The 19,202-nt window shown below is 28.8% G+C and overlaps 2 protein-coding genes across 2 annotated transcripts; one reads left to right on the top strand and one right to left on the bottom strand.

Annotated features, from left to right (window-relative positions):
• Positions 1–1,211: 1,211 nt before the first annotated feature.
• LOC114421728 (tRNA (guanine(10)-N2)-methyltransferase homolog) lies at positions 1,212–4,731 on the top strand. The gene is made up of 6 exons (XM_028387792.1): positions 1,212–1,581; positions 1,687–1,898; positions 2,508–2,825; positions 2,976–3,050; positions 3,170–3,244; positions 4,027–4,731. The coding sequence occupies exons 1-6, from the start codon at positions 1,365–1,367 to the stop codon at positions 4,579–4,581; spliced, it is 1,452 nt and encodes a 483-aa protein (XP_028243593.1). The 5' UTR covers positions 1,212–1,364; the 3' UTR covers positions 4,582–4,731.
• Positions 4,732–15,362: 10,631 nt separating this feature from the next.
• Positions 15,363–16,256, bottom strand: LOC114422884 (60S ribosomal protein L44). The gene is made up of 4 exons (XM_028389440.1): positions 16,106–16,256; positions 15,850–16,029; positions 15,695–15,769; positions 15,363–15,601 (listed from the first exon to the last, which is right to left on the bottom strand). The coding sequence occupies exons 1-4, from the start codon at positions 16,106–16,108 to the stop codon at positions 15,542–15,544; spliced, it is 318 nt and encodes a 105-aa protein (XP_028245241.1). The 5' UTR covers positions 16,109–16,256; the 3' UTR covers positions 15,363–15,541.
• Between the last annotated feature and the right edge of the window lie 2,946 nt (positions 16,257–19,202).

The raw sequence follows: 19,202 nt of genomic DNA, 5'->3' as shown, positions 1-19,202 counted from the left end.
AGAGTCAAGTCTAGACATTTTAAGGCTTAAGGCAAAATTAAATAAATGAGAGAAAATAATTTTATTAATTAAAATAAGGGTTTCATAATATTAGAAAATAAATAGAGTAGAATGATGTTTAAAAAATAAATGAATGTTTGAATTGAGTATTTATTTAATGAGAGAGTAAATTTTTTTTTATAAAATAAAAAAATAGAGTAAATAATAGTTTCAGAATACCCTAACTATAAATAAAAATATATTAGGTTAGTTTTTACAATTACGATAAGTTTTATACTCTTTCTTCCTCAACTAGTATGAATGTTTTGATTGGAAAAGAAAATCGAGAAGGAAAAGTGGAAGAAGATCATGAATCAAGCAATATCAAATTTTGGCGGCTTGGAAACTATGAAGGAAGAGAAATAGGAGAAGTGCAAGGGGCGTGTGCTTATATGGTGTCGTGGATAAAAAAAAAAGACATTGTGTGTTGCTCAGTTGTGGTATTGCTTACAGTTTGTGGAAAAGAAAAATTATAAACCGATGTGTGTCTCATGTGGTTATGTTAGCAATTAAACTTATATTGAAGTGAGAATGTTGGTTATCTTTAACTCAATTTATAACATTCAAAAACATCAATTTTTAATAAAATAAAATAAATTATTTTTATAAAGATCAAACATCATATATAAACCATCTTAATTATTTTTTTTTCTGAATGATCCGGGGAAAAAAGCCCCAAAACCAAAATCCATTCCAGTTAATATATACATAGAAATAAGTACAATTGTAGTAAAAAAAAATACATTATTTATTAGGTTAAAAATTCAAAAATCTCATCTCATGTAAAAAAGAAAGACAAAATTACATTTTTATCTTCTATTTGTCTCTAATTTTGATTTTGATTTTCCTTTAAAATTATTGACGCATTTAGTCTTTTAATTATGTTAAATCCTGTAAATGGTCTCTAAGTTCAAATTTAGACACGATTACAAATGAATGTTGGATGTCACGTGTCACCTTCTGATTATGTGACATGTGTCGGTCATTATTCAATCAGGATGTGACGCGTGCTAGTCAATATTTTTTGTAACGGTTAACGTTTAAATTTGGACTTGGAGATCACATTAAGTAACGGAGAATTAAATACGTCAATAATTTTAAAAAAAAACCAAAATTGAAATTAGAGATAAGTAGGGGAAAAATGCAGTTTTGCCAAAAAGAAACAATAAAAAGTGGAAGCATTCGAGGGTTTTGGACTTTGGCCTGGGTTTAGCACTTTCACCTTCCTTCTCTTTCTCTGTGATTTGCTCTCCGCTCTTCTCCAACTTCCTTCACTGTCAAACTCGTTTTTGTGTTGTTGTTGTTTTCCGAAGAGAGAAAAAACCATGTGGTACTTGTGCGTTTTCTTCCACAGGTTATTGGATTACAGAAAACCCGAAGTGGAATCTCTGGCACAACTCTTCGGAGCAACCGAGGACCCCCAAAACGGCGACGTTTCCTCGCAATTGCAATGGAAACTCCCTCATCACTACCACGCAGATTCCCCTTTCCATTTCGTCAACCTCCCTTCGGAACAACTCGCTCGAAACATCGCTACCCGAAGTCGGTTATTTTTCCCTCGAATGAAATTTTCGTTTTTGATTTGTGGGTCTGTTTTAAGTTTTGATTTTTAATGGTTTTTGGTTTCTGGGGTGGAAATTTTTGCAGGCATACTTGTGAAGGGGATGTATGAGCTGTGGGGTGAAGGGAGTAGCTATGAGGAGTTGAAGGAGTCTGTGTTGAGTTACCCTGATGAAAGGAAGTTGCCGTACTTGGATTCTGATAGCACTTTCAAGATAACCGTTGATTGCTTTGGGAAGGTCATTAGCTTGGAGGAGCAAAAGGAGCTCATTCAAGGGCTCTCTTATATCCCTTTCAAGGTGGGGTGTTCTTTTAATCTCATTGGTGTGAAAATTATGATCTTGTGAATAGCTTTGGTTGGTATTGGTTTGGAAGTGTTGTGAAATTTGATATGTGACCTTGAATGTGGCAAATTATTAACTTTATGCCTGCTCTTGTAGTTACGTGGTTCAGCAGTGCTTTTTTAGTGTTTGTTGAGTAGGTTGATTATAAATAATCTCTTGAAATGGAATTTGTATCATTGCTGTTCACTGCCATTTCATTGGAATGTTTTCTAATCTGGATGAGCATGATGGAAACTACATTGCAGCTTCTGCTAGATTTTTGTCTTTTTTGACTGGATGCTTTTTAATATCTACTAAATTTTCAACAATATGTACCTAGATTTTTTTTCTCTGATTCATCAAGGTTTTTGAACTTTTCTAATTCATTGAGTATCGTTTTACTTTTTTCATATGGGCCCCTTGTCTTCCCCATTTGTTTTCATTCAGGCTTGCCAGAGTCGTTTTATTTTTTAGCTTATGAAGTCAGATGTGTTACAATGAATGAAATTTCTTGTCATTTATTGAACGGATACTATTGCAAGAATGTATTCCTTATCTTTCATTGTTTGGTCACTTTGTTCTCAGGGCCGAGTAAAGTTGAAAAACCCGGATCACAACTTCTGGCTTATAGAAGTTGATAACTATGGAGGTAATAATGGTCTTCCTCCAATTGTACAAAAGAGAGTCTTCTTTGGTCGCGAAGTTGGTGGGGCAGATAGGAAGCTTTTACCCACATATCAGTTGAAAAGCCGTACTTATCTTGGGCCAACAGCCATGGATGCTGAAATTGCTTTTCTAATGGCCAATCAAGCACTAGCTACTTCTGGGAAACTAGTTTATGACCCTTTTGTTGGAACTGGAAGTATTCTTGTTGCAGCAGCTCATTTTGGAGCAATGACCATGGTCTGGTTCTCCCTTCTTTTGGGTGATCTTTTTTGCAACTTATCCAGTTATCCTACTTTATATTATTTTTACAATTTATTACTTCTAGGAAAGTTCATGCCAAAACACATTCTGAAGATTTTCTTTTAACAACTGAACTAAATTGTTTAGGGTGCTGACATTGACATTAGGGTAGTCCGTGATGGACGTGGTCCCAACTGTAATGTTTGGAGTAATTTTAAGCAGGTAAATGTGCCGAAAACTATAACTATTGTTATTTGGTTTTGTATGAAACATTGTGTTTGGATAGTTGGAATTTAGATTTTAGAACCACTTATGGTAACCTGAAATTGTACATTTTGTAGTATGGATTGCCAATGCCTGTTGGTCTTCTAAGAGCAGACAACAACCTTCCTCCATGGCGTTCTACGCTGAAAGAGGTGATTATTTGAAAAGAAAAATCTTGCCCTTGTACTTTTGTTCTTAATGATTTGTTTTATTTTTTTCAATCTGAAAGGAGAGCATCCAGCTTGCTTCTCGACTCAATATTTTTTCCAATATCAGCAATTTTACTGGTGTTTTTGCTATCTAACTAAGATAAAGTATAAAATATGTTTTGTGGTTTCTGACTTTCTTTTCAGTAATTGTGCTGCTGATTCTGGCTTTGTGTTATTTTACTAAATTATGAAGTAATAGATTGGTATTACTGGTGATTTGAAATGCACCTTGTGTACTGATGGTTAGCAATAGATTGAATCATGGAATGGGTATCCCACCAACCCCAATACTTTTTTTTTATGACCTGGCTCTCTGTAAGCCTGCCAGATGTGCTTGGGGGCTTAGCATTTGATTATTGAATCCTGATCAAACTTCAAAATTACTGTTTAACAACAACCAAGCCTTATGCCCTTATCCCCCTAGGTGGAATGCAATCTACCAAATCTTAATTGTTTCTATTACCACATGATAGCAGTGGACATTAGTAGGAGGTGAATAGTAATATCTGGATAAGATGCAATTGGGTATTAGATAGAATTATATTAATATGTTTGACTGTCATGTTCTGTCACCAGTTGATATGTACTGGATTTGGCAAGATATCTGGGAGCATTATCTCTAATTTTGTTTAAAAGGAAATACTACAATGTGAAGTTCAAAAATAATTGCTGGATGCAAATTTATCGCTTTTACAAAAATTGTTGATATATTTGGTATTTGTTAGGTATTTGATGCCATAATTTGTGATCCTCCTTACGGAGTGCGAGCTGGGGGACGCAAATCTGGTGGTCGGAAGCTGCTAAAGGGGGCTGTGGAACCTTACACTGTTCCTGATGAAAAAAGAACAAATCACATACCATCAACTGCAGCTTACAGTTTAGTTGAGTGCGTGCATGATTTGCTTGATCTTGCAGCCAAGATGCTTGTAATGGGGGGCAGGCTTGTGTATTTCTATCCTGTATTGAGAGAAGATGGTTTTGCAGAAAACCATTTCCCAGAGCACCCATGTTTTAAACTGATTTCTTCATCGGAGCAGATCCTTAGTTCACGATATAGCAGGGTGTTACTGACAATGGTCAAGACAGGTCCTTACACAGAGGAAATAGCTGAGGCGGCTAGGGAAAAACACATTGAATTTAAGGAGAACCATGTAAAATGGTTAGAAGATGGTAATCTTCATTCTGCAGTTTTCAGTCCTGCTGATGCTCAGTTAACGGAGGCTGGTGATCCCAAGTTAATTAAGGATCCAAAGCCTAAATACAGAGGAAAGTATGTTTAGAGTTTTAAGGTGATGGTCTTGTCCCTCACCATTACAATAGACAGCACTGTATTTTTCAATGTCCAAGCGGAAAACGTATTTCACTCTATGGAAGCCAATGTGCCCGTTTTAATTCAATCTAGTGATATTTTTCAGATGTTTTTTTTTTAATATTATTTCATAGATATGTCCTTTTCTTACATTTTAAGCAGTGTAAACCCCATTAGGTCTCAAATGCAGTGTAAACAGTCAATAAAACATATAGTTCCAGCAAAGTTGAGAATCCTAATAAAAATTCAAATTTCAACAGATTTCAGAAAAAAGAAAAACAGATGTCTGAGCTCCGAAAGAGTGTTAAAAAGGAAGTAGAAAATAATCTTTTTCATGAATCAATGGAGACTTGTATATCAGAACTAGTAATGATATCAGAAACAGAATTCTACTTGCTAATCTTTCTATCCGGATCGATATTAGTGTGATAGCATATTAAACAGATTGGTGTGCACTAAATTTACTCTCTCAATTCACGTTGGAAAGGCAAATTGAGCACTAAATTTACTCTCTAAATATATATATATATATATATAGTAAGAGGGAAAACTTTGCTTTCATGAGTTGCCTTACCTGCTGCAGTTTAAGATCAGTAATAAATCAACAATTTAAAACGTTGCAATTTATTTACAAAGTATTTAAAGATGGCTATAACAGCGAGAAGTAAGTTATATTGCCATGAGGCTTCCCTTTCTTGCTGTTACTTAGTGTTCTTGTGCTTTCTTATAAAAGATGCTAAAAAATAACTTACGTAAAACCAGAAAAAAGGATAAAAAGTAATTATAAAATATTATTTTATATAAAAAAAAACTAAAAATGAAATTTAATAAATATTCAAAATCGACAAAAGAAAGTAAATATAAAATGATATTAGGTAATGTTTAAAAAAATATTATTTGAAATAAGATTTTAATAAAAACATTAGAAAGTTATTAAAAAAACAATTATGATCAGTACATATTAATTAAGATAATTCAGATGTTTTTTAATTAAGTTGATATGGTTAATTTAAATTAATTAGGTTGATTACAACGAATATATATATTCTTCTTCTTTTGCTTCAACAATCTTTGCATGTTAATTTTATTATTTTGTGTTTTTTTTATCCCTATTATTAGCTCTTTTGGAAAAGTTTATCATTAATGACCAAAATTGAGGAGACATTAAGGTAAGTTGATGTCTTCAAAACTATAAAAAAATAAAAAATAGGGAAAACATATTTTTTATTCTTCTAAAATTTTAAAAGTTCTTTTTTTTGTTCGTTTTTATTCTTTCTAATTTTAAAATGTTTTTTCATCCCTCTCTATCATGAAATTTGAAATATATCATGTTTGATCCTCAAAGTGTATTATGAAGAGGTGAAAATGGTTTAAACAGTACGTAAAATGAAAAAAAAATAAACATTTCCAAATTAGAGAAACTAAAGATAGACAAAAAATAATTTAGAGGAATTTTAGAAAGATTAAAAAAGAATTACAAAAATTTTAGAGGAACTGTCCAAATTTATATTTTATCCAAGAGAAATATTTATCTTAAAAAATTAATATCTTCATAAAAAATGTTACAAAATCAAGTAAAATATTTTTTCCAAAATTAAAATTGATAGATAATGCTTACCAATATTATTTCTACAATTACTTTCTCAAATAAAAGTAACTAAGGATTATAGGGTAAGGGGCAGAACTGGCCGATAGGGACAGTCACCCCTTTAAATTCACAGAATTTCCCTTACATTATTTTAATAGTTGTAATAATATGATAATATATATTGGCCCCGCCCCTATTACACCAGTCAAATATGCTATGTCAGGAGTATTTTTACAATATATTTTTTTTGGAGTAAAAAAACATTTCAGGTCTTTAATCTAATGAAAGATCATAATTTCGGAACTTTATTTTAGTATCTAAAAAGAACCCAACGATATTGCCTATTAGGCTGTCAAGTGTATTTTTCTTCTTTAGCTTTTTTTCATTTTTATAAATTATATTTATAATGAAAATTTTATAAATATACGTTAATTGCTTTTAATTGCTCATATCACTTTTAGCTATAATTATTTTATTTTATGTTAATTGATTTCAAGTGTACATTAATTGTTATATAAATTATTTTTTATATTAGTTATTATAACTATTTTTTTGTCATATATAATTTTAGCAATCATATGCCTTAATTGCTTTGCCTTTCAAAAAAATATATACGTTAATTGCTTTTAATTATGTTTTTTTACTATTTTAATTAAATTTATTGTTTTCAAAGAGGTTTTCTCATTTATATGTTAGATTTTAAATCATTTTTCTAATTTTATAGATAAACTAAATTATACAAAAAATAATAATTTTAACTATAAATCATTATTAATTTAGTGTTAAATTTTGGCCTCCCAACTCATTTTCCTGGTTCTACCCTTGTATGGATTAGCTTAGTGGGAAAGTAAGAAAGGAGAATAAGAAGGTTGTGAGTTTAATTCTTGGAGTAACAAAAATTAATAAATCAACAACTCATATTTCTCCATAAAAAAAGATAATTATCTATTAATAAGATATCATTTAGATTATTAAAAAAAACAATAACAGGGAAAACCAAATTCTAATAAGTACGTAGTCCTGCACCTATGATTTATAATATGATAATTAGCATAAACAATGACAAAAATGATTTGGTGGTTCATTCCCAATAACTTTGCAATGGCCACCTTTGGTGCAGTTGATTTTACAAATGTCATCACAAGTCTCGTCGTCACTTGAGCCAGGAACGCAGCTCCCTATATGGTTGTCAAAGCAGCACTTTACACTATTTGTGTTTTCTATCAACCCAGTAAGTAAATCTACAAACAATATATAATATTGTTGTCATTCTCTACTTCACCATGAAATACAATATGATTATTATAACTGTTGAACAATTTTTTAATGCAAGATATATGCATATACCAGTTTAATTGATAATTAATCTTCACTATACAATCTAATGCATTTGTCATTACTTTTCAGGTACCATCAACTTATTGGTAAAAATATATATATATATATTTCAACCACAAGGAGTTGCATATTGGATGATCATAAAATTTGAGTTTCCATTCGATAAAATAAATATAACTAAGTACCTGTGAGTGATATTTGAACTTTTAGATTTTTCCTGCCTTGAACTGAGATGTGGTCTTCTTTTCCTAATTTTTTTCCAAGGAAAAATGAATACAATTTTCAATACTAAATAAACATAACATATTAATATACACAGTAATATATGTCACTATAAAAAAATCCGTGCATATATGTTCATCAGCAGCATATTAAGATTATAATGAGTTTTCTTAGAGGATGAACCTATGAATAAAATGATGATGATGCAGACAAGGAGACCAAGTCCTCCCACAAATCTGGCCATCTTGATATCGAATTAGTTTAATTAGATAACATGTAACCTTTTTATGCACAATTTGAGGGGGAGTTTCCTTTCATGAAATACAGGAAATTTAATGGCTCGAAACGGAAATTTAAAATCCTCCATAATCACATGAAAACTGCAAATTAAATCTCATTTATGACTTATATAAAATTTATGTGTGTGCATAAATAGAATCACAAATCTCAATTATGATTTATATGAAATTTAAAACTTTAAAAAATAACCGCTCTCGATCATCATGTGGCTTTGCGATTGCTGTAACGGAAACAAAATCATGAACACTCTGTGTCTCTGCCATTGTTATATAGTAGAAAATTGTAATTTAATTAAAATAAAATCATAAAACTTTGCATAACCCCATTTTTGCATGGACCAGGAGAAATCAGTGAATTTGCTAACAAAGCTTATGCATGCAAGACTTTCTTATCTTCAAAGTCACTTTAATAGCTCATATTATAAAATGACATACAAACATATGAGTCCAGCTAGCTATCTTAAACAATATGAAACTTAATTTTTTGTGATAGCCTTCAAACTACAACAATGATTATTATCTTCTTCTTTTTTAACAAATCTATATTTTTTTATTACAACGTAGCTAATGTGGTTTATGTTGAATTCAAATTTCTAATATCAATTTTTAGGATGTTTTAGATTTTAAAGATACTATCCAATCTTTTTAAGATGTTTATTTTAGAAATTAATGTGTTTTCTATGTTAAGTTTATGATTTGTTATAAAATAGAGGTTTTATCAAAAAAATTATCAAGCATGGAATAGATTGAAAATTTACAAATTTTACATGAAATATTATAAAAAAATAGGCTTAATTAAATATTTTTTAGTCCTTCAATTTGGAATAAATTTATTTTTTTGTTTTAAATTTAAAATTGATTTTTTAATCCCTATAATTTGAAAAAAAAAAACTCATTTTAGTTCCATTGTTCAATTTTTTTATGTACAAATGACTTATAATTCGTTACTTGAGTGAGCAAAATATCTAACAATGTTTGGATAGGGAGATTAAATCAATTTTTTTATAAATTATAGGACTAAAAAAACCAATTTTAAATTTCAAGACTAAAAATAATTTAATCCTAAATATTTTCTAAAAAAATGTATAGTAAATAAATAAATTGTAAAAACATATTCAATAAGTTTTAACAAAAAACTATATGCATGAAAGGAAGTAGACTGCAGGGACAAACTTACATACTTACATAGAGGCATGGGGACAATATTTTTTAATATATTATATATAATATCAATTTTTATTTTTTTAGAGTTTGATTATAGAAAGAATAGCATGTAAGTACTAATTATCTATTTTATTTTATTTCTTGGCAAAATATTGTGTTTCTCTTTTTAGTTTTTATAGTATATATTCATTGTAAAAATAATGACATCCCCTTTTAACAATATACTTCTTTTTATAGATACTATTTTTCTTTTTATAGTTTTCATCATAAAGATAATAGGATTTCCCCTTTAAATTCACAGAATTTCCCTTACATTATTTTAATAGTTGTAATAATATGATAATATATATTGTCCCCGCCCCTATTACATTAGTCACAATATGCTACTCATAAGTATTTCCGCAAGAAATTTTTTGGAGTAAAAAAACATCTCAGGTCTTACATTAATCTAATGAAAGATCATAATTTCAGAATTTTATTTTAGTACCTGACGTACTAAGAACCCAAAGTTATTGCCTATTAGGCTCTCAAGTGTATTTTTCTTCTTTTGTTTTTTTTTTCATTTTTATAAATTATATTTATAATGAAATTTTTTAACATTAGGAAGTAAAATATATGTTAATTGCTTTTAATTACTCATATTAATTTTAGGTATAATTATTTCATTTTATGTTAATTGATTTCAAGTGTACATTAATTGCTATATAAATTATTTTTTTATATTAGTTATTATAACTAATTTTTTTATCATATAATTTTAGCAATAGTATGCGTTAATTGCTTTGCCTTTCAAAAAAAAATATGTGTTAATTGCTTTTAACTATGTTTTTTTTACAATTTAATTTAAATTTTTGTTTCAAATAGATTTTCTCATTTATATGTTAGATTTTAAATCATTTTTCTAATTTTATAGATAAAATAAATTATATAAAAAAATAATAATTTTAACTCTAGATCATTATTAATTTAGTGTTAAATTTTTGCCTCCCAACTCATTTTTCAGGTTCTAACCTTGTATAGGATTAGCTTATTGGGAAAGTAAGAAGGGAGAACACAAAGGTTGTGAGTTTAAATCTTGGAGTAACAAAAATTAATAAACCAACAGCTTATATTTCTCCATAAAAAAGATAATTATTCATTAATAAGATATCATGTAGATTATTAAAAAAATAAAATAACAAGGAAAACCGAATTCTAATAAGTACGTAGTCCTCCCACTATGGTTGATAATATGATAATTAGCATAAACAATGACAGAAATGATTTGGTGGTTTCTTCCCAATAACTTTGCAATGGCCACCTTTGGTGCAGTTGATTTTACAAATGCGATCACAAGTCTGATCGTCACTCGAGCCAGGAACGCAGCTCCCTATATGGTTGTCAAAGCAGCACTTTGCACTACTTGTTTTTTCCATCAACGCAGTCCGTAGCTCTACAAAAAATATATAATATTGTTGTCATTCTCTACTTCACCATGAAATACAATATCATTATTATAACTGTTGAACAATTTTTAACTAATCTTTACTATACAACCTAATGCATTGGTCTTACTTTTTAGTACATCAACTTGTTGGTCAGATAATATATATATGTGCACTATAAAGAAATACGTGTATATATGATTATCAGCGGCATATTCAGATTAGAATGAAATTTGAGTTTTCAATAAAAAAAATATAATTAAATACCTGTGAGTGACATTTGAACTTTGAGATTTTCCCTGCCTTGAACTAATATGTGGTCTCCTTTTCCTAATTTTCGTCCAACAAAAAGAAATACAATTTTCAATACTAAATAAACATAACATATTAATATACACACTAATATATGCATTATAAAAAAATCTGTGCATATATGTTCATCAGCATCATATTAAGATTAGAATGAGTTTTCTTAGAGAATGAACCTAAGAATAAAATGATGATGATGCAAACAAGGAGACGAAGTCCTTCCACGAATCTGGCCATTTGATATCAGATTGGTTTAATTAGCTAACAGGTAACCTTTTTATGCACAATGAGGGGGGAGTTTCCTTTCATGAAATACAGGAAAGTTAATGGTTCGAAACGGAAATTTAAAACTCTCCATAATCACATGAAAACTGCAAATTAAATCTCATTTATGACATATAAAATCCATTTGTGTGCATAAATAGAACCGCAAATCTCTATTATAATTTATATGAAATTTAAAACTTTAAAAAATAACCGCTTTCCACTCTACATTTGCGCTCTTAGTTCGTTCTGTTACTTTGTTTTATTTTCTGACTCATAAAATAAAAGTCGATTGAGGTACGATTCTAACCTTGCATGAAAATTCTTGTTTAAATACATAAAAATTACACATATAGTCATTCAATTGATAAGAATTTCTCTATCATGCCTATATAGATAACAAATTACACATATTGTCTCACTAGGGATTTAATAGGAATAAATATTGATAGCTATATGGTTAGATAATTATTCAAACCTAAGGACATATAAGAAATTTATTGGGTTGTTTATACTACATTATTTGGTCTATTCGAGAGAGAGAATTGAGTTGGCTATATATATATATATATATGTGTGTGTGTGATAGAGTTGGATAATCATATGTATTTTCTCAAGAAAATAAAAAATTAATTATATTTTTATTTCTTAAAAATAATGATTTTTTAGGGCCCCTAAGGAATCTTATTTAACCAATATCACAATATGCAGATTTTGCAGCTAAAAAAATTAAAAGATTAATATAAAGATTGATATTTTATATAATATATTAAATTTCTTTAAAATTCTTGTAAAAAAAAGATCCCTTTAATATTTTTGATTTAGGCCCCAAAATATCTATACACGACTCAATCTCCATCATCACGTGATTTTACCATTGTGGTAACGGAAACAAAACCAAGAACACTCTGTCTCTCTGCCATTGTTATATAGTAGAAAATTGTAATTTAATTAAAATAAAATCATAAAACTTTGCATGACCCATTTTTGCATGGCCGAGAGAAATAAGTGAATTTGCGAACCAAGTAATCCAAGCTTATGCATGCAAGACTTTCTTGTCTTCAAAGTCACTTTAATAGCTCATATTATAAAATGACATACAAACATATGAGTCCAGCTAGCTATCTTTTTAAACAATATGAAACTTAATTTTTTGTGATGGTCTTCAAATTACAACAATGATTATTATGTTCTTTTTTTTTAACAAATCTATATTTTTTTATTACAACGTAGCTAATGTGGTTTATTTTGAATTCAAATTTCTAATATCAATCTTTAGGATGTTTTAGATTTTAAAGATAGTACCCAATGTTTTTAAGATGTTTATTTTATAAATTAATGTGTTTTTTTATGTTAAGTTTATGATTTTTTATAAAACAGAGGTTCTATGAAAAAAAATTAAGCATGGAATAGATTAAAAAAATTACAAATTTTACATGAAATATTATTAAAAGAAATAGGCTTAATTAAATATTTTTTAGTCTTTTAATTTGGAATAAATTTATTTTTTTGTTTTAAATTTAAGTCCCTATAATTTGAAAAAAGAAACTCACTTTAGTTCCATTGTTCAATTTTTTTTACGTCCAAATGATTTGTAATTCGTTACTTGAATGAACAAAATATCTAACATTGTTTGGATAGAGAGACTAAATCAAACTTTTTATAAATTATAGGACTAAAAAGACCAATTTTAAATTTAAAGACTAAAAATAATTTAATCCTAAATATTTTCTATAAAAAATGTATAGTAAACAAATAAATTGTAAAAACATGTTCAATAAGTTTTAACAAAAAAACTATATGCATATAAGAAGTAGACAACATGGACAAACTTACATACTTACATAGAGGCATGGGGGACAATATTTTTTAATATATTGTATATAATATCAATTTTTTTTAGAGTTTGATTATAGAAATAATAGCATGTAAGTACTAATTATCTATTTTATTTTATTTCTTGACAAAATTCCTCTTTTTAGTTTTTATAATATATATTCATTGTAAAAATAATGACAATATACTTTTTTTGTAGATACTATTTTTCTTTTTATAGTCTTCATCATAAAGATAATAGTATTTTCCCTCTTAAATTCACATAATTTTCCTTACATTATTTTAATAGTTGTAATAATATGATAATATATATTGTCCCCACCCCTATTACAATAGTCACAATATGCTACGTCAGAAGTGTATTTCCGCAAGAAATTTTTTGGAGTAAAAAAACATTTTAGGTCTTACTTTAATCTAATAAAAGATCATAATTTTAGGATTTTATTTTAGTACCTGACATACTAAGAACCCATTAAGCTGTCAAGTGTATTTTTCTTCTTTTGCTTTTTTTTCATTTTTATAAATTATCTTTATAATGAAAATTGTATACATTAGGAAGTAAAATATACGTTAATTGCTTTTAATTGCTCATATCAATTTTAGGTATAATTATTTCATTTTATGTTAATTGATTTCATGCGTACATTAATTGTTATATAAATTTTTTTTTATATTAGTTATTATAACTAATTTTTTTGTCATATAATGTTAGCAATCACATGCGTTAATTGCCTTGCCTTTCAAAAAAATGTGTTAATTGCTTTTAATTATATTTTTTTTACAATTTTAATTAAATTTATTGTTTCAAATAGGTTTTACCATTTATATGTTAAATTTTAAATCATTTTTATAATTTTATAGATAAACTAAATTATATAAAAAATAATAATTTTAACTATAGATCATTATTAATTTAATGTTAAATTTTTGCCTCCCAACTCATTTTCCTGGTTCTACCCTTATATAGGATTAGGTTAGTGGGAAAATAAGAAAGGAGAAAACGAAGGTTATGAGTTTAAATCTTGGAGTAACAAAAATTAATAAACCAACAACTTATATTTCTCCATAAAAAAGGATAATTATCCACTAATAAAATATCAGGTAGAAGAGAGAGGGAGGAGGAGTCACGGACAACCCACAGTGGTGACAGTGGCACGGCAACTTGCAAGAATGGAGAACAAGTCAAAAACAAGAGAGAGACGCCACAAGTTTAAAACTCACCTCCCAAATCCTAAAACCCATCTTTATTGTTTTGTAAATATAGTAAAAAGTGTTTTAAAAAAACATTAACTCAACAAAATTATCGGAACAAGTTTTGGGTTAAAAATAGCTTTTCAAAACTGAAAACTTACCACCACCCTGAACAAGACCTACATTTCCTTTTCCAAAGGAAAAAGCCTAAGGTGCGATTCACTGGTGCACTTGGTAGAAAGCAAACTCGATGGAATTGCAACAATTGAAGGTAAGAAACTAGTCACTGGTACTACAATAGTTCTCAAACAAAATAAAATTGCAAAGTTAATGTGACAGCAACAAGGAGTGGCATTCACAAAACTACAACCCTAACAATACTTTCATTTTAACAATATCAATTTATATGATAGTATCCACAAAACTACGGGCATTATTAACATTAATTAGAAAAACTCTTCCCTTAGATTGCAGTTGCACTGACCCATGTTGAAATGCTTGTTCTAAACTCCTTGCAGTTTAATCACTCACAAAAGTGTAATGTAAACCCCCACAAAAAATAAAAGAAAAAAAAATCACCCTATTGGGGTTTGATTTCATTTCTTATGCGTTTAATACTGCATTATTTTTCACAATGCCTTGCTTAATTGAACTTTTAGGTACTATTGTCAAAATTAAACTTTGATCCCCTCATTTTTATCACAAATTTGGTTCACTAACCGTACAATTTTAAGTCTATTCGTTAATCTCTAATATTAGTCAGAAATGTTCACATGGCAATACAATAAAATGCAGCATGTATGTGCATTAATGGAGCAAGATGTTTCATCAAGTTACAAGAGAAAAAATAGGGAACCAGATTTGAATTTCGTCAGATGAGACCAGAAGGGCAAATTAAGGCATTCCCTAAATTCAAGAGCAGTGATAACTGTTTCATGGCAACAACAAAGCACAACTCAAATTTAGAACAAATTTACACAAAATCAATTGATTGAAAACCATTTACCAACAGCTAAATTGCCATTGCCATTTTCTAAACGAAGAAGCCTAAGGAGAATGAGCATTCACTGGTATGCTAAAAATAGACGAAGGAAAACTCGTTAGAAAATTGCAACACTTGAAGGAAAGGAAGAGAAACTAGTAATTAATACTATAATCAGTGCTTAAACAAAACGAAATTGCAAATTCTAATATCCTCAAACACAAAACATTTCTGCAAAATCAAAAGCCGAAGATGACAATAAAAACTGAGAGAGGTAGAGAGAGTGTGTGAAATGGCAAATTCTAATATTCCATCTAGAACAGAGAGGTTCCTTTTCCCTTCTTGTCACCACCGATCTCAAAATGCTTGCACCTCTGCAGGCAAAAACAGAAGGAGGAAAGCAAGCATCAGCCACGCGATCAAAACGACAAAAACAAAAACGAAACGACGGGAAGAGACGCTTATACCTTGATAGCGTGCTGCGAGACATGCTTGCATCCCTGACACTGGAGCCTCAACACAATTTTCTTGGTGGTTTTGGCCTAATTAATTAAAGGTAAATTAGGAACAAAAATCAAAAGGCAGTGTTTGGGGGAAGGGAAACAGTAGTAAGGCGACGTACCTTTTTGTGGAAAACGGGCTTAGTCTGGCCACCGTAACCGGACTGTTTGCGGTCATAACGGCGTTTTCCCTGAGCGGCGATGCTGTCCTTGCCCTTCTTGTATTGGGTGACCTTGTGGAGCGTGTGCTTCCTGCACTCCTTGCTCTTGCAGTAGGTCTTCTTTGTCTTCGGAACGTTCACCTGCAAACAAACAAACCATAATTGAAATCAGAAATTGTGCAATCAAACGGATGAGAGTTGAAGAAGATGAGGTTACCATTGCTGCGGAGATCAAGGCGGAAGCACAGTATAGGGTTCAATGGCGAATTAGGGCTAGTTAAATGCGCTTTCTATTAGGTCGGGCCTTCCAGTTACATACTTGTCCGGGTCGAATTTTGTGGCCCAGATCCTTAACCAATTTTATTTTATCAATATCAATTAATCATTGTGTTTTTCAGAGCATGGCTGTCAAGCACGAATTAAAATAGATCTCACATTTTCTTTAAATTTAAAATTTTGATAAAAAAAAGAAAAATATTTTTAATTCATATCTATCCATCAATCAATATCGGCATTTAATTAATATATATATATATATATATATATATATATATATATATTATTTATGTATTAATCTTAACATGTCATAATAATATTCTAATAAGTTGATAAAAAAAACTTTGAAAATATAACAAGTTAATATTATACAACAAATTAATTTATTAATATTTTAAAAGATAATATCTTACCATAACTTTTCATTTTATATTCTTAAATAAAATTATATATGATATCTTTTTTTTTACATTTTCAAACAAAATCTAATATAATATACTTAATACTATAAAATTTGTGAATAATTTTTTGGCTCAGTGCCTACATGATGATCAACCAGATCTCCTAATTTAGAGTATATATGACGACTAGAAAGAGGCTCGTAGTCTCTAATTACAAACTATATATATTAATTAATATTAATTTATGAAAACTAATTACACTTATGAGCTATCAATCAATCACCTATATTGTTCCAATTTATAAAGAAATTTAGTAAAAAATTAATTTAAATTAAAAAATTATAACCTATCGAAATTAATTTACCAAAAATAAGTCATTGAAATTTATGTAATCAAAATTCCCTTGGACATAATTATTGATTATGTGCATAAAATTGTAAATCATCAAAATTAATTTACCAAAATTATAACCTATCAATCAGCTCATTTCAAAAATTCGAAAAATGAATTTTACTTGTAGATCAGTCACATATATATTGTTCTAATTTATGAAGCAATTGATTTAAACTCAAAAATTATAACCTAACAAAATTAATCATTTAAAATTCTATCAATCAAAACTTATCACTGCATCATTTCTTCATTTTTTTTTATCATAAATGGGTGAAAAAATAATTTAAATTCAAAAATTATAACCTCTCAAAATTTACCAAAAATAAATTCTACCAAAATTTACATGATTAAAATTTTCTTGCACATAAGTATTGATTAGGTGCCGAGAAATATAACCTACAAAAATTAATTTACTTGAACATAATTTACCAAGCTTTTCCATACCAAAATTAGTTAATACTTACAAAATTTACCGAAAGTGATTGAAAATTTATGATATTAATTAATTTAATAGATTGAATTTATATATATTAAAAAATTAGTTACCACCAATTTTATTTGTATACTGGTCCATTAATCAATCAATCATCAACAAACACTTTTTTTATTCTTGATTGATTGATGTTTGATTGAATCATTCAAATTTAAAATTTTAGGAAAAGAATAGAATTATTAATTAATGTTCAATTAACTTTTATTGTTCAATTTTTATTGCCAGATAATTAGTGTCCAATCAAAGCACATAATTAACGTATATAAACTATAAATTAACATGAGAGAGAAATAGTAGTCACAACTTATGAACTTTTGGAATCCATAACAATACTTTCATGCTGCAACAATTTTTAAACCCAACCAATACTCGAGTTAACAGAACCTAAATTACTATTTTTATTTGTAAAACTATGTTTGTACAATACTTCTGTATTGCTTGGTTAGCCTTATGTTTTTTGTTTCTTTTTTTTTTTCTGTTGAATTGTTGGTTACCCTTATGTTTAATACTCTACATATAGGCATAGTTCTGAAAACCATGGCTTTTGAAGTAGTGAATTTATTCATTTGACTTCAAAATAGGAAACAACAGATCATCCTGAGATATGGGAGGATACTCATAGACAAGTTGACATATATTTGTTATAGGTATAGGTAATGGTGGAGGCACATCTATCGACGGGATAATATCTTAAATCCAAAAGGACTAAGGTTATGTTATTCCAACTGAACTGTTAGATACACTCATCAAATCCCTTTAATTGATTTTGGTTACATTAGGTATAGAGTGCAGTCAAGTGAAATTAAGTAATGTGGTATATGGTGGTAGCCCATGCTTTTTAAAAAAAAATTTACTTTTTATATGATAGTTTCTTCTTGAATGTTATAAAATTAAAAAGGATGGGCACACAAGACTCTAAAAAATTTCTCCAAGAATTGGATTTCTTGTTCAACTGTAAATTAATCATAAGGTGCAAAATATCAAAAATTATATTTAATATTCAAGTTGACAAATGAACTCAAAAGCAAGGTGCCACAGGAGTGTCAAAAGCAAGACCCATGGAACTTGTAAGTGGTACAAAACAAAATAATAGGATAGAGGAAGATGCAATCAGATATTGGGAGCTACCTTATACTACTGTTAGAAATAGCAATATGTAACAGCTTTTGATCTGAATAATTATATTTTAATGTCAGTAACAGTCAACGTATAACTAAGGAAACATTACAAATTGTATTGAATTTTATTTATTACTATGTAATTAAAAATACAGCGTCTCTGTGGTCTGAAATATTCACAAAATTCCATAAACCTTTTCTTTTACATGTACAAACAGCCAAAATTTAAAGAAGGGATTCTAAGCAAAACGAGTCATGATGGAGATGCATAAATAACAATTTTTTTATGACTTTTCTATTTACAAGACTTAGGAGTTGGGTATGTTGGAGATTATTTCGTTTGCTATTTAGCAAAATCAAGTTGCACAACTCATTTGTAAGTTGTATTGACCCACATTGAGCAATCTTCATTACATGAGTAAAATAAAATAAAAATGCATGGTTTCCTTATCAAGTTTGTTGACATCTTAACAATTCGTCGGTTTGAATTTGAATCCTATTTAGCCATGTTTTTTTTTTCTTTGCATGAGTTATCTTTATATAGATCATTCTCTTTTATCTATCCCTTTCATGCCTGTTAAATGACTAAAATTAATGTGGACAAAGAGCTATGAGACTTACTTTAGGTGCATT

The sequence above is a fragment of the Glycine soja genome, chromosome 8 (assembly GCF_004193775.1).
Source record: "Glycine soja cultivar W05 chromosome 8, ASM419377v2, whole genome shotgun sequence".
Taxonomy (NCBI): domain Eukaryota; kingdom Viridiplantae; phylum Streptophyta; class Magnoliopsida; order Fabales; family Fabaceae; genus Glycine; species Glycine soja.
This window is presented reverse-complemented; position numbering and strand designations above follow the sequence as displayed.